Source organism: Polyodon spathula, chromosome 1 (assembly GCF_017654505.1).
Source record: "Polyodon spathula isolate WHYD16114869_AA chromosome 1, ASM1765450v1, whole genome shotgun sequence".
In the NCBI taxonomy this organism is placed as follows: Eukaryota; Metazoa; Chordata; class Actinopteri; order Acipenseriformes; family Polyodontidae; genus Polyodon; species Polyodon spathula.
This window is the reverse complement of record NC_054534.1, coordinates 2,362,654-2,380,051: the sequence shown is the minus strand read 5'-3', so window position 1 is coordinate 2,380,051 and position 17,398 is coordinate 2,362,654. Positions and strand designations below refer to the sequence as shown.

The 17,398-nt window shown below is 39.6% G+C and overlaps 1 protein-coding gene across 1 annotated transcript in view; it reads right to left on the bottom strand.

Moving 5' to 3' along the window:
* The window catches only part of LOC121309148 (dynein intermediate chain 2, ciliary-like), a 45,508-nt gene that overhangs the window by 7,846 nt on the left and 20,264 nt on the right, over window positions 1-17,398 (bottom strand). Inside the window, exons 17-18 of the mRNA XM_041242092.1 lie at window positions 15,409-15,557; window positions 13,254-13,353 (exon numbers count right to left, since the gene is read on the bottom strand). Of these exons, the coding sequence (XP_041098026.1) occupies window positions 13,254-13,353; window positions 15,409-15,557 (249 nt within the window). The remainder of the gene's footprint in view (window positions 1-13,253; window positions 13,354-15,408; window positions 15,558-17,398) is intronic.

Below are 17,398 nucleotides of genomic sequence, written 5' to 3'. Positions count from 1 at the left end.
TAACCCCATTGTAGCAGTAACCCCATTGTGGCAGTAATCCCATTGTAGCAGAGACCCCATTGTGGCAGTAACCCCATTGTGGCAGTAACCCCATTATGGCAGTAATCCCATTGTAGCAGAGACCCCATTGTGGCAGTATTCCCATTGTAGCAGTAATCCCATTGTAGCAGTAACCCCATTGTAGCAGTAATCCCATTGTAGCAGTAACCCCATTGTAGCAGTAATCCCATTGTAGCAGTGACCCCATTGTGGCAGTAACCCCATTGTGGCAGTAACCCCATTGTGGCAGTAATCCCATTGTAGCAGAGACCCCATTGTGGCAGTATTCCCATTGTAGCAGTAATCCCATTGTGGCAGTAACCCCATTGTGGCAGTAACCCCATTGTGGCAGTAATCCCATTGTAGCAGTAATCCCATTGTAGCAGTAACCCCATGGTGGCAGTAATCCCATTGTAGCAGTGACCCCATTGTGGCAGTATTCCCATTGTAGCAGTAATCCCATTGTAGCAGTAACCCCATTGTGGCAGTAACCCCATTGTGGCAGTGACCCCATTGTGGCAGTAATCCCATTGTAGCAGTAATCCCATTGTGGCAGTAATCCCATTGTAGCAGTAACCCCATTGTGGCAGTAATCCCATTGTAGCAGTAATCCCATTGTGACAGTAATCCCATTGTGACCGTAATCCCATTGTAGCAGTAACCCCATTGTGGCAGTAATCCCATCGTAGCAGTAATCCCATTGTGACAGTAATCCCATTGTGACAGTAATCCCATTGTGGCACTGCTACAGTAGTTTAATATTAGACACAAAGTTTTTTTTTTTTTTTTATTACAGTAAATAAAGTTTCCAGTATTGACTTAATAAGGGATAGGGAACTGTTTTTATTTAGATTTTTTTAAAGGGATGTTTCTTATAATACAGGACTGTTGGCAGCTATACAGAACAACTAATACTGCATCAAAATGCATGTAGGCCTGCAGGTGGTTTGTCATGGTAAGAATATTTATTAAAAACAAAGTGCAGCCAGAGTAACCTGCACCGTCAGCATGACAGGATTAAACGTCTTTTGTCTTGACTGAAGCAGTTTCATTTCTTCCTCTGCTATTTCAGTAATATTTTCTTAAAGGCGCCAGGTATGTGTGTTGGTTTGCAAAAAAAAAGGCTTTGTTTGGAACATTAGATGTCCCATGCACAGGATGACATCTGTACACAGGAAAAGATGTACTGTGATTGGTTGATTTCTGATATGTGATTTATAATTGGAATTTAAATGCTTTAGTTAGTTCTGCAGTAGCAGCAGCTTGCAGGGTCCATTAACGCACTTTTTTACTTTCTACTCTGGGGTATGCAATTGAGCAGCCACATGGTCCTAAATCAACTACCAACAACAACTTCTACCAACTGTAACTTAATAGCAAAAAGTATTTCCATGATTGTGCTCGTCTCCTAATTAAGCACACTGAATTAGGCAGTCAGCCTAACTGATTTTTTTTTTATCATTAAAATATACTAAACATGTTTTGAATACCATCTGCTTCAGTTTTTTTTTCTTTCTCATTTTCAATTCATAATTACTGCATGCTTTTCTCCCTTAATTACAGCCCTTATTTCTTTTTCTCAGTTTTGGATTTGGCATGTGACAGGGTTAAAGATGTCTCGGCTGATTCCAGTTTAATGAGGACTTTGTGCTGAAGTTCATCTTGCTGTGGAATACCTCCTCCCTGTCCAGTTAGAACCCCATGCCTAGCTGTGCCATCTTGCTTTACTACAACTGTGGTGAATGACGCAAGAGTTCAATATTTCTTAAAGCGGGTAATTGTTGACACTTAAATTACAGTTTATACCAGTGGTAATTTTGTTTTTTCACCCAGTGGTATCTATTGTGAAAGCCTGTATTTATCACAGTGGCGAGTTTCAGTTTGACATAACAACCACTAATTAGGATTTTTTATTTGCAGCTTTGGCTCTCAAGAAATAAAATAGTGAAACTGAAATGATGGCGCACATTTCTGCCATTTCTTGTTTGTTCTAATTGAGTCCCCTTCTCACGACTCTGACCATCACCAAGACATGAACCAGAACGTGCTCATGCTTCTTGTTTGAATGGGTTTATCCAGGGCATTTCAATGGGTCATTATATACTACGGGATGAGTCAGGATTGACTGCTGTTTTGTACCCTTCTTTGACAACCTCAATGGTGGTATGCAATAAAAGACGTCAACAATCACTGGACTATCAATGTCATTTTCTTTTTGGATTCTCGAATAAATAAACAAGTGTTTTTTTATTCATGGCAGCGCACTAGGATTATTAAGAGCTGCACATAACTCAAAACAGGAGGGTGACCAGGACGGGGCAAAACATGCATCAGAATTCTCAGGAGCTGACTGAAACTTCCCATTTGCAATAACCAAGAACCCTTTACAAGACCCTAACTAATACTGCAGGACGCTGCAGTAGTGAATAGGAATGTTGTTTCATTCCTGAAAAACCTTAGGGAGCTCTTCTTCTTCACCAGCAGACCCAGCTACAAGCTGGCACCAAAACCACAGGCAACTTCAAATTTCATTCTAGTAACATGTTTACCTAAACTAAATTCAAACTCATCATCAGAACTGAAGGGTGGGGGGAGGAATGTATTTGTAAATGATCTTGTACACTCTGTGAGTCTCTGTGTGTGTGTGTGTAAATCCATCTCTGATGCTGTAAACCAGATACAATGCATGCTGACATACTTTAATTACGGGTTCACACACCAACAGCAAAACAGATGGTGAAATTACTTTTTAAATTATTCTCGCAGTAAGCAGAGAAGGCTGGAACACGGTGACAGGAAAAGCCAAATGGCAAGTGTCTGCAAACTAGCAATCATTTGTATAATACTCAAGAGAAGAAAGAATAAAAGACAATGACAAGAGCATGCTTAAAGCTCTTCTCCATATTCACCTAATAGCATGTGTGTGAGGATTACGTGGGGTCCTATTAGCGATAACACGGGAAGTGAGTGGGAAGAGGAAAGCGAGCCCTCTCCTCACATGTTTCAGAGTATCCATATTCACCTAATAGCATGTGTGTGAGGATTACGTGGGGTCCTATTAGCAATAACACGGGAAGTGAGAGGGAAGAGGAAAGCGAGCCCTCTCCTCACAAGTTTCAGAGTAAAAAAAAAAAAAAAGGCTTGGACACATAACAAAAATAAACAGCAAAACAGCAAAGGGCCCGTGGGATTTTGCAATATAAAAAACATGTTTTCAAAGCCTTGCTGATGACTCCTTTAAAGGATGAGCCTCAGAGATAAGAAGAGCAAATGTCAGTCTAATCCTTCTTGAAAAGCTGGACCAAATATCAACACCAATACTGCAAACAAATGTATTCCATGAACTTTGAATGAAAGCAGTGCAAGAAAAAACAAAGGGCATGCAGCTCAACGCTGATACAGGTACAATGCCAAGATCCATTCAGCAGCAACATGCTTTATTATGAATTGTATTTTTTAAATGTCTTGTTTGCATACTGTATTAGACTAAAGCATGATTCGCACAGGACGAAAGACCAGGTGTTCTCAGAGTTGGTCAAAAGCAGAGGACGTCTAGTAGCTTCACAGACGTGGATCAGTTTTATCAAGGAAAATCAGTACATTTAAAATGAAATGCAATGTTGTAGCCACAGAAGGCACTTTTGTGTATGATTTGTAAACAATAAAGCAAGTGTAAATTACTCATTTTAATGTACCTTATTTTGCAAAGGCTAGAATAACCATTTCAAACTTTGACTGATAGTTATTTTCACACATATATTCAAATGCACTGTTAACAGCATTTGAGTTGACAACTGTGTTGCCCAATCGTAGCATTTTACTCAACGGTAGAATCTCATGACAGATCACACCAATTTTAATATTATTTTATGGTTTGAGTTTTGAGTGGAATACCCCAGAAATGCTATTTAAATTCTAACATAACACTGACATGGTCGATTCGCACAGGAGTAAAGATACAGGACATGGTCAATTCGCACAGGAGTAAAGACACAGGACATGGTCGATTCGCACAGGAGTAAAGACACAGGACATGGTCGATTCGCACAGGAGTAAAGACACAGGAAATGGTCGATTCGCACAGGAGTAAAGACACAGGAAATGGTCGATTCGCACAGGAGTAAAGACACAGGACATGGTCGATTCGCACAGGAGTAAAGTTAAAAAAAAAACCTTCAACATGGTCTTCAAGCCAGTAATCTGTGACACCTGCTTGATGTGGGAAATCTGAGAAAACCCAGCAGAGCTAAACCAAGTTTGCGTAAAGTGCCGCGCGATCCAGGATTTGCATAAACTAGTAAGTATGCTAGAAATGGAGCTGGAAGAAGTGAGACAGCAACAGGATCTTGAGGAACTGGCACACCCACAATTCATGGAAGTCTGCATCACCCCTAACAGCTGGGTTCAGGTAGGCAGAAGCAGGGAAAAAAAGAAACTTTGTCAAACACAACCACCAGAAATCAAAACAACCAACAGATTTGAGTCACTTCAGAATTTTGATGAGCAGAACCAACAACAAGAGAATGAAAGGAACAACATCCAGGATCCCATCGACAGTGGTGACCAGACAGCAAAAAGAAGGGATGTCATGATTGTTGGGGACTCCATATTGAGAAACACAGCAACTTCAATTCGCAGTTTGGACCCCCTTACTACAACAGTGTGCTGCCTTCCGAGAGCCTCGGTCAAGCACATCACTGAGAACGTGGACAGGCTCCTAGAACGAACAGGAGACGACCCGGTAGTAGTCGTCCACATCGGTACAAACAACATTGGAAGAGACAGACCAAAATCCCTGCAAAACAAATTCAGAGAGCTAGGAAGGAAATTAAAAGAGAAAACCAAAACTGTGGTATTTTCTGGTATACTACCGGCATATGGACAGCTGGAAATAATTAATCAAAACGCATGGCTGAAGACGTAGTGCACACGGGAAGGCTTCACCTATCTTGATCATTGGACCACATTCTACAACGAGGACTATCTGTATAGACGAGATGGACTGCATTTAAATATACAAGGGAACCAGTCTACTCGGAGAAAAGATCCTCGAGCAGGTTCAGAAGCATTTAAACTAGAAAGGAAGGGGGGAGAAATCAACAAAAAAACAGAAGGGAGACCGCATCAAAACAAGAACAACAACTCAGGTAAGACAACCATTAAATGTATTTATCTAAATGCTAGAAGTATCAGAAACAAAATTCTAGAACTTGAAGCTACTGCACTAACAGGTAACTATGATGTGATAGGTGTTACAGAAACGTGGTTGTCTGAGAGTGATGGGGACGAATATAATATTTGTGGGTATACACTGTATAGGAAAGACAGGCAGGACAGAAGAGGAGGAGGGGTAGCGCTATACATAAGAAACAGTCTTGAAGCCCAGGTGTTAAACCTGGACAAAGAAAATAAAACCGAATCAATATGGGTCAGAACAACGGACAGAAATTCAAAGGGCATAATAATAGGAGCATGCTATTCAGACGGTGAGCACAATAATCTGTTATACAATGACACTAGAAATGCATGTAGCAAAGGAGAAGCCATACTAATGGGGGACTTCAACTTCCCCCAAATAAAATGGGAAAACCCAGTGGGTAGCACGAAGGATGAAATAGAAATGGTGGAAATGACAAATGACTGCTATTATATCCCTAAAGTAGACAAATCTAAATGTAAAACTAAATTGCCAAAATGGTTTAATAGATCAATTAAAAAAAATATTCAGCGAAAAAAGGCACTTTACAGAGCATTAAAAAAGGACCAAAAAGAAAGTACGCAGAAAGAGTACACAGAACTGCAAACACAAGTCAAAAAGGAAGTTAGAAAGGCCAAGAGAGAAATAGAAATGAACATTGCTAAGGGAGCTAAAACCAATTCCAAAATGTTTTTCCAATATTACAACAGCAAGCGAACATTCAAAGAGGAGATTAAATGTTTAAGAGATACAAATGGCAAAATCGTAGATGAAGAAAAAAAAATAGCAAATATATTAAATGATTACTTTTCACAAGTTTTTACAAAGAAGGACATAGACAACATGCCCCACATGTCATCCAGTTCCTATCCAGTTTTAAATAACTTTAGCATAACTAAGGTAGATGTGTTAAAGGGACTAGGAGCTCTTAAAATAAACAAATCCCCTGGGCCGGATGAGATCCTCCCAGTAGTACTCAAAGAAATGAAAGAAGTCATTTACAAACCGCTAACCAAGATCATGCAGCAGTCTCTTGACACAGGGGTGGTACCGACAGACTGGAAAATTGCAAACGTAATACCGATCCACAAAAAGGGAAACAAAACTGAACCAGGTAACTACAGACCAGTAAGCCTGACTTCTATTATATGCAAACTTATGGAAACTATAATAAGATCCAAAATGGAAAATTACCTATATGGTAACAGGGTCCTGGGAGACAGTCAACATGGTTTTAGGAAAGGGAGATCGTGTCTAACTAACTTGCTTGATTTTTTTGAGGATGCAACATCGATAATGGATAATTGCAAAGCATATGACATGGTTTATTTAGATTTCCAGAAAGCTTTTGACAAAGTCCCGCACAAAAGATTAATTCTCAAACTGAACGCAGTAGTGGATTCAAGGAAATGCATGCACATGGATTAGGGAGTGGTTAACATGTAGAAAACAGAAAGTACTGATTAGAGGAAAAACCTCAGAATGGAGTGTGGTAACCAGTGGTGTACCACAGGGATCAGTATTAGGTCCTCTGCTATTCCTAATCTACATTAATGATTTAGATTCTGGTATAGTAAGCAAACTTGTTAAATTTGCAGACGACACAAAAGTAGGAGGAGTGGCAAACACTGTTGCAGCAGCAAAGGTCATTCAAAATGATCTAGACAAGATTCAGAACTGGGCAGACACATGGCAAATGACATTTAATAGAGAAAAGTGTAAGGTACTGCACACAGGAAATAAAAATGTACATTATAAATATCATATGGGAGATACTGAAATTGGAGAAGGAATCTATGAAAAAGACCTAGGAGTTTTTGTTGACTCCGAAATGTCTTCATCTAGACAATGTGGGGAAGCTATAAAAAAGGCTAACAAGATGCTCGGATACATTGTGAAAAGTGTTGAATTTAAATCAAGGCAAGTAATGTTAAAACTGTACAATGCACTAGTAAGACCTCATCTTGAATATTGTGTGCAGTTCTGGTCACCTCGCTATAAAAAAGATATTGCTGCTCTAGAAAGAGTGCAAAGAAGAGCGACCAGAATTATTCCGGGCTTAAAAGGCATGTCATATGCAGACAGGCTAAAAGAATTGAATCTGTTCAGTCTTGAACAAAGAAGACTACGTGGCGACCTAATTCAAGCATTCAAAATTCTAAAAGGTATTGACAGTGTCGACCCAAGGGACTTTTTCAGCCTGAAAAAAGAAACAAGGACCAGGGGTCACAAATGGAGTTTAGAGAAAGGGGCATTCAGATTCGCACAGGAGTAAAGACACAGGACATGGTCGATTCGCACAGGAGTAAAGACACAGGACATGGTCGATTCGCACAGGAGTAAAGACACAGGACATGGTCAATTCGCACAGGAGTAAAGACACAGGACATGGTCAATTCGCACAGGAGTAAAGATACAGGACATGGTCGATTCGTACAGGAGTAAAGATACAGGACATGGTCAATTCGCACAGGAGTAAAGACACAGGACGGTTGAGTTTAACATTTTACAGAAGGTCCCGATGTCCTGTAAAAAAATGAGAATTATCTGGTGAAAGAAATGGACGGCTAGCATGGGACTAAATTTCACAGATGTTGGTACAAATTCTGAAACCACCTGTTTATATGGGGATTTTTAGTCCAGTGCGAATCTGTCTTTTTATTAATATGCAGAAGGACATGTCTAACTTTTAACTCTGATGGCTTCAAATGCTATACAATAAAGTATATGATGTACATAACACTTCATAATAAGATATAGGTTTGTGCAATATTAATGAAATAGCCAAGAAGCTTAATTACATTGCAAAATTACAAAAAAAAATGTAAAAGGAAATAGCTACAAATATCTACAGAATTACCTGATATTGTAATATATACACAAAATGTTTAAGGAACTTTTGGTCGAGGACAACTTTTTTTATTTTCTTAAAAGCACATGAATTAAATCATGTATACAGTTCTTGAAACTAAGCATTTACCAAAGTTTGCCATGCTTTTTAACATGACTTACGCTACCTGTCTGGGCTTTAAAATGCTATGCTTTAGTTTGGTAAACTTTTGTAAGGGTTAAACTGTTAAGTGGGGTCACACTTGTCCAGCTGTGTTGTGCTGAGGCAGATCTGTTTAATCACACTGTATCAGATTATGTGTTCTGCTTCTGACAAGTTCACGTATACTGCAGAAACCTCAGGCGAGACAGGAAGGCTGATGCACTTACAGGATCAGAAATTATATCTGCAAATGGAGCCTGACAGTGAGAGTGGTGGAAACCACAATTAATGATCCATATATTCTGTTAACAACTGTGAGGAAACAGACAAAATGACCCCCTGTATTATAGATCTTACATCAAGTCTACTATCATTGAGCCTTTAGCTGTGTTAAAAACAGAGGGAACATATGGGTTGTTCAGGAAGAAGCAGTAACACAAATAACAATGGGTAATGTGGGTCACAAGAAACTTTTACAATAACACTATATTGAGTTTAGTTATTGTATACTAAATTCAAACTCTCCAAGGCAGACAGCATTTTCTACTGCAATTATTCGTTATTTAATGCGAGAGAGAGAGAGAGAGAGAGAGAGAGAGAGAGAGACTTCCCCCCCGCCAGCATCGCCCTGAGAGCCTCCTTTCTCGGGCAGAGAAAAACGTCTCAGTTTCGGAACTGACAAAAAATACACAATTCATCCCTTCCACGTTAAAATTCCAGGCAACATTAATGACTTGGTTAGGATCAGAGACATTGCCCACGCAAATCACGTGTTAATTGCGTGTTTATGCCATTGCGTGCGTTTTGTAAATCCCATCCAAGAATTCAGAACACTCAGTGCCCATTTTACAGTTGTAAAACATGAGCAATCCCTTTATAAATCTGGGCCTCATTGACTACAGCCTGGCCATCGAAACTGGCCAACACAATAAGTCCTGGGCAGCCAGGGAGCACAGTCTGTGCCTCCACTGCGAATCAGGAGAGGTAGAAACAGAGATGCACTTCCAGCTGTCCTGCTCCAAATACACACAAATAAGGGAGGAATATGTACCAAAATTCATGCGTCTCATGCCAAATTTCGTACTCCAACTCCAATTTTGACAGCAGACGTTAGTTGAGTAAAACTGTAAACAGACTTTATTGCATTTTCTTTACTTTAACAAGGTCAGCAGACGCTAATAGCTATTAGTGTAAAACATACCTGTTACAGTTTTTAATTGTTAAAAGGTCAACTGACAAGTTAAGCACATGTGTACACTGTGCCAGACCTTTCTTCAAACTCTGAAAGGTGCACAGAAGTTCTTTTTTTTTTTTTTTACATTTATTTAAGGTCAAGATACTGCATTCAGTTAATAAATAAAATTATTATTTTATTGAATTTTAAAGGTTATGTATCCATCTGTGGTTGAAATGAATCTCTTTCCTCTTATTGAGATTTCAGACAAAGTATAATTGCTTTGGTGGAGATGCTGATGTTGATTATTCAGTTATAACCTAAACATTTAAGAATCAGACACTTGATGTAAAAAGTGGTCCAAGTAGACGCTTGACCAATGTTAGTAGGGTTCAGACCTGTTAGCACTAGAAGTCAACAGTGTGTATATCCAGAACAACTGTATTCCACACTATCTGTTACACTGCAAATCGGCTTCTAATTAAGTAACTGCATAGTGCTTCTGTCTCTGCTTTACCACACCACACACACTGGCAGTTTTACTTTATTAGCTGTCTCGAGTAACATGATATGTAGTTATATGTACATCCCCATTCCATTCAACAGATATGTAACCCCTATCCAACAATGAATGCCTGATGAGAGGAAATTTGAGATCTCATAATGAAGTATCCCTGAAGTATGAAGTTCAATACAAACTGGCAGTATGTAAATGGAATATCTGTCAGCCTTAACAAGGGAATCCTAAACCAGCTCCTAATACCCAGCTATGAAAACCGTGGGATTTGTACAAAGTAATTGGAAACAGGCATGGGGAGAGATCTCAAAAGAGGTCTGCAGTTTAGACAGGAGGATGGCAATCAAGTTACTATGGCAAAGGGGTCAGAGCTGTAGACTACCAGAGAGAGGAGCCAGTTCACTGCCTAGAGTGCAGACTACAGGCAGGACACGCGTCCTCTGTAATAATTATAAATGGACTGTGAAGTTCAGGGGGCGGGGCAATGGCTCTGTTCATACACTAACCAATGTCCCTATTTACACCCCAGGATATGCCTTCTTTGTGTTTGTCTGCATGGTTTGCTTCACTGCCACCTCTGAGACTGAGGTCCCCTATGGGGGTGGTGGTGTCCCATCCTCCCTTTCAGCCTAAGCCTCACCACAGACATTGCCCAGCCTTGTGAATTCTCAGCTGTTGATGACTACAAGCAGATTCCCATGAGAACAGTCTGAGTGGTTGCAAATCTCTTCACAAAGGGTGTAGTCACTTCTGCAAACAGGTCTTGTAAATGTCCCTGAAAAGGCACTGAAACTCGCCCCAGGGCATTTGACAGCTAGTTTAATACTGTAGAAGCACCAGTAAGTTCCAGCTGTCGAGAGTGAGCTCCCTGTAGCCAGGAGGCTACCTCTGAAAGAGAGAGAGCTTGTTTGTTTTCAAGTGGGAGGAAAACCTGATAATAAATAAATAAATAAAATCATTGAAAATACAATAGCAATGATGGTGTTATGCTGGAAGTATGAAGTGAATATACAGTAAAGCTAAATAATCTGTGATAGTTTGGGGGTATTGTTTTAATTATTTAATTTATTTCTAGTCAGAAAGACAGATTGCTGTTTTCTGCCCAAGATAGCGTGGTTGATGGACTCAGGACAGATGGTATTGAAGATAACGATTATTTCCGGCAGTCTCAGAGACGATTGCTTCGGGATGAAGAAAAGTAATCCAAAGCCAAGCGGTTAGTGGAAAAGCCACAGGGACACAAAGGTGGATTTCTATAATGGGTTTCTGCTGCTTGACTGCATTTAGCCGGAAGGGCTGGTGAGCTGTTTTGTTTTGTGTTTTTAGCTCCTGTTTTTGCACAGTGGCCTTCCGATGCTAGTGCAAGTAGCTTCAGACAACATTGTAACATTTCTATTGCTATACTAGGGTGCTTGCAGATTTTGAGTCATCGATTTGTTCTAAATATGTTTTTATCTGGCATTGAAGTTGCTGTGAGCTTGTCTGGAGAATCCAAAGCGCCAGGATTGAACAGCCTTTCTTGTTCCATTCCAATCATATGACAAGGTGGCTCTCGGGACTGCCTGCCCCACCTACTCTCTGCCAGTATAACTGTAGAGTAGGTTTAGTCTTTGCATTTAGCATTCCAGTGACAAGCTCAAAGCAGTTCAAAGCCAAGTAGGCAAAAAATAGAAAAAATTATAATTCAATAGCAACATACCTGAACCACAATCACTCAGAATGATTGGAAAAAACATAAAACAGTAAGGGGAATATGGAAAAAAGAAATGCAATTGACATTTGAATATACATACTCTTTTAGAATCAGATACCGGTCCTTCCCTATTCATGAGAACTATGATGCAGCCATCATGCACCTTCAATCCATACACACTCCAATATGTTCTTCTATTAGCTTGTGCCTCATCTCCAGATAAAGGTCTTATGAAAGAGATTAAAACTATTATTTGTTGTTCCCAGACCACATCATTCCAGAGTCTTTCTCAGGGTGGACTGGAGCACTGGCGTATACAATTGAGTTTAATCTTTTTGTTACTTGAGTGCATTTCAGCAATATAAATATTTTGAATGTGGCAGGGTGCTAAACAATCAGGTTTTGTAATAAACAATGGTTAATGACACCATCACTAGAAGGCAAAGAGAATGTGCAGTCAAGTTTGAAAAATGAACGTCAAGTGCTCCAAACTGAAGACCTCCTTTTGCTATGACCTGGAAATACATTTTTCTGTTTGTGATAACTTTAGGCTGGACAGACGTACATCTATTCTAATTCATAAAAATGCACTTCTTTGCTTAGAACAAAGAATCACACTCTGAATAAAATCTGTGTAATGTATAAAAGGTTTTAGTTCGTTCTTTGTGAACTTTGTTTAGTTTGCCCCCTGCTTTTTTAAATCATTAAATTAATTCCACTCAGAAGAAAATCAAATCAAGTGCTTCAAAGCCAATAAAAAGACATATCTGTTTCTAAAGCAAATCTGTCTTCAGTTTGATGTGCCAGACAGACTAAACATTTGTAGTTTGGAACACTAGTCCCAAAAGAACCCTATTATCATCACTTTAGGAAGCAGCGAATCAGGTGTACATCTGGCAGTGAAGTGATGAAAACAGGTCAGAGAGTGGCTGCCTCCTTTCTCTTTACGCTATTGCTCACTTCATCATGTACAAGTCGATCTCCAAACCTGTGCGTTATTTACCTATGTGTTATGAATAGTAACACTCAGCAGTTTTGCAGTGGGTGAGCCTAATCGTATGGACCAGAGCTGACCAACCTTCTGTCTAAAAGAGCCATACTGATGATGAGGGAGTAGTTCAAGAGCCACAAAAACAAAAGAACAAAATTAAGAAATCACAAATGAAACAAAAAAAGCTGTTTAACCAGACTACAAACTGCTTCAGTATGTCTGGCATTCTGATTTGCTCCTAAAAAAAAAAAAAACTTTGGACTGTCCAGTCTTCAACCCTAAATAAAAAGAGCCACATTGTGGAGCTCAATAACAGCCCTGCATCAGGCTACTGAAAACTATGCAAACGTGGAATCAGAATTACATCGTCTATGTAGCAATCTATAATTTCAGTTTCCAACATAGCAACACGAGATGACAGTCTGAGAAGTTTGTTTTGTGTATTTTATTTCTTTAGCTTAGTGGGTTGGATGAGCAGTGTGATCTTGCTGCTCTAATGAGCTCTCCAATCAACACTGAGCGTACAAGAAAACAGTGCTGGACTCATGACTCATTTGATAAGCCTGTCACTGAAATGTCTATATGCTGTCACACAGGGATAAGCTGGAGGTGAGATGCAGGGATCAAGGCGGTGCTGTTTAAGCTCTTACCTTCCCATCCGTGGTGACGGCTGCGAATACTGTAGAGGAGTAAGGAGCCCAGGCTACATCTCCAACAGCTGCATTCAGGTCAAAGGTGAACATCGGGGTCCTCAGGGAACAGGAGGAACAATATTACAGGTCTTACAGGCCAATGAGTCTACATCTAAGGAGGGCTTTATTTTTAAAGTCAGATGCACAAATAGTAAATAAACATTGCATTGACAGCAGAAAGTAAATGAACCTACCCCATGAATCACTTCTGTCATCATTTCAACCATACCTGCATATACATTATCAACCATATATATATGTCTAAAGCACAAAAACATTTAAACCTATCAAATATATTCCTGTGAGTATTTGTTCACAAACTGCAAGTGCAACAGCAAGTTCAAATTACTAGTGCAGGAGTGCCATCTGTTGGCGGATCTCTGCACTGGGACTGAACTAGTCTTAAGGTTTAAATGTCAACACTTGACCTTGCCAGCATGGATTGATAGTAACGATTAATACCTGGCTTGAAAATGCATTATCATCACCGTCATTATAATGAATAAATCATGTAAATAATGCCCTAATTTCTGACCGCAGTGGAAAGCTCCCTCAATGGGAAGTCACTGCACTGCAAGTAATTGTCTTCCAAGGAGCCTTTGGATAAAATAATGAAACTGCTTAATCGCATTTGAGTGTTTTACACCAGACAAGATTAATGTTCTCTTTACCAGCTGATTTTTTTCAAAGAACAGGGGAACGTGGCAATGTAGTGCATTAGACTTGACTAGAAGAGAGCATCGGAGAGGTACAGGTACTGTGGAGAATGTTTTTCTACTAATTGGATTGACCAGAAGTTTGTATTAAAAAAAACCTTGAGCTGAATTGAGAATGTAGGAGAACAAAAGCACATGCAAAACTCTTCTTACTTTAATTAAAGGGGCAGATCCTTGTTGTCGCAGATAAGAAGCTATGGTTATCTTTTTTGTTTAGCTTCTTGATGACATAACAGCATTAAGCCTCTTACACCAGGAGTTATCTGGAAGTTTCCCTGTGTTTAATCACACTAACACTAACTTGTAACATGCTATAAGTGCGTATTTTAGGGTATTGGCAATGTAAACTAACCCTTATTATGGACTGTGGCAAGCTGTTTCGTGTGGTGACGTCAGAGCCGGAAACACAGCACTGCAGGGGATACGGTGAGTAAAGGAAGGAAGGGAAATCCACAGCACATTGGTAATGAATGCACTGTGGGGCTTTTATTAAATAAACAACTGGTAAACAAAATAAAATGCTTGAACAAACCAAAAACACTGGTCAAAACCGACAGACACTAACAAACAGGGCACAAACACTCCAAACACACAACAAGTATCATCCTGGTCTGGGTCGGCACAGATAGACGAACACTCCAAAAACACACAACAAGTATTGTTCTGGTCTGGGTCGGCACAGAAAGGGGAACACTCCACAAACACACAAGTATCATCCAGGTCTGGGTCGGCATGCATAGCAATTGCTATTTTACATTAATTATTTTTCTCCTTCTTTCTCTCGTTCTTTCTTTCTGAACACCCAACCCCGAGTGAGTGAAACACTTGTATGCAGCTGTACTGAGACTTGATTGCTAATCAATCATTCAATGGAATCTTGGTACATCTGCATGTGAACTAATTGTGCTCCCCATGCTTCCATCCTAATACTCACTTCAATCTGCACGTGGAGCGATTGTGCAATCCCTGTGCCTAAATACAATTACACACATTACCTGTGCTACATAATAACCCACACTCTGTGTACCAGTACCTACACCGACAATAACACTCCATATACAACATATAACACAGGGGTGGGACACCCCGCCACATGGACCCTATTCACAAAACTATAAGGACTGTTTTAAAAAATAATATCACATTGTAAAAAACCCCACAAAAACTGTGCATGCCCGTTTTCCAGTAGCAGACACATACGTAGGATATGACAGGGTGAACAGATCGCCACCTACCCTGCAAACTGAAAAGATGCTTACTGGAGAAAGTGCTTTTGGCCTTTGTGGGATGAATGAGCTTGTTTTTATATATATATATATATATATATATATATATATATATATATATATATATATATATATATATATACATAAAGGGGTGGAGGGGGCAAGGCTTACTTGATAGTGTGATCCCAGATCTTGACTGTCCAGTCTGAACTGCAGGAGATGAACACTTTCGGGTGGAAGTGGTTCCAGCGCACTGCATCAACAGCCATGTTGTGGGCTTGATAGGTCTCCAGGAACTGGCTGGAGTAGGCTTTGGAACACTGAGACAACACAGCAACAGGTTATACTACGACTATTACTACTACTAGTATTAGTACTCATTTATTTATTTGGCAGATGACTTTATCCAAGGAGACTAACAGGTGTTACAAGGCAGTGCAGTGTAACAATGCAAGATTAATATTTAAATACAGTACGGTTTACAGTACGTGCAAATATGTAGTTGTATCTTCAATTACATATCAGTAGTGCAATAGAGCCAGGGCAGTCACTTGAAACTGGTTTTTATTTCAATTCAGTCTCATAATAGATCGTTTTTTGGTGTAGTCTCTCATACGGACATTTAAAAATGACTACTACGACTACTGCTAAGACATACATACAGTATGTACATAAAAAGAACCTGCTAGACAGGCACTTCCTACTGTATCCCATGAGAAACAGAGGGATCATAAACAACAAATAGCAAAAACACTACGGACATGCGGAGATACAGCTGGAAATGGGAAGGTTTGGATGAGCTTTGAGAGGCTTTTGTCCTGCAGTGGACAGATAATTGTTGTTTCTGATGATAATAATGATGATGATCTGTGGGCTCAGGGTAAACAAGATCATCCATGCTGTAATTAGCTTTATAAACTGTAGTTAGTTATTCTCTTCAGACCTGGCCATTTGTATTCAAAGCAAATTGGTGGTACAGCTGCCAAGGTTGTTTTTCAAAATTGATTTCTAGTTTGGCTGGGCAGCTCAGAGACCCACTGTTCTCTTAATCGCGGTCTTAGACCTAGATTCTTGTACTGTTCACGGTCTGTTGAGGAACATAAAGTCAACAGTCCTTTTATTAACTGTCTTAAACATAAGGTCCTATTCACAAACTCGAACCTATACTTTTAAATATTTACTATTTATATGTAGTTTTAGCAAGACTGGGGATTGTACTAAGTGCTTTCCAACCCATCTCTCTAACCACTGCACAAAAGGGCCAGGCCCACTCCCTCTAGGTGCATTACCCCCTTCATCCTACAGGGGCCAGTCTCGTACCAACTCTCAACCATGTCTTGGTCCCTGACCACCAACCACCTAGAACCCATCTAAAAGCTCTAAACTAACTAACTAACATGGAGGATGTTTTCATTTATTTTCAAAAGGTTTTGGTTTGCTTTCCTCTGAAAGGCAGGTTGTAGTTCTGGAACAGAAGTCTCTTAAATGTTACACGAGGCTTGACAGATGCAAGACAAACAGTACAGTATATGAAGCACTACTTGAACTGGCCTGGAGTGCACTTCATTCTTAATTCCCATGCACAGTGGCTTTTAACACTGACAGATCTTTCAAATTCCCGTTTACCAAGACTCCTGCACTTACATTCAGCCCCTTAACAGGCACAAAAAACTACCAACTCACAACTACCCATCACAGTCAAACTGGACCCTAATGAGCAACAGTTCCATTGTCCTTCTTAAACCCTCTTCTATTCTCAGCTTTCCTTTTTTTTTCTCAGCATCTTCAGTGAAGAACAGCATTTAAAGCTCTAAAGAACATATTTCAATGGCTGCACACCTGTAAACACACTAACTACCCAAACTAAAAAAGACATATGAACTTAAGCTGTTTTCTAATCAGCTGAAACATGCAATATTTTTCCCCCATACCTTAGAATAGTTTCTGCAGAACTTTATAAAACGTACAAAACAGGTGCTTCTAATTAAAATGCTGTTTTGAGCTGAGTAAACACACATTATAGTAAGTATGAACACATCAGTGTATTTTTAAAATGTGTTTTTTTAGTACAGCAGAAATACACTGAACAAAAATATAAATGCAACATGCAGCAATTTCAATGATTTTAGTGAGTTACAGTTCATATAAGGAAATCAGTCAA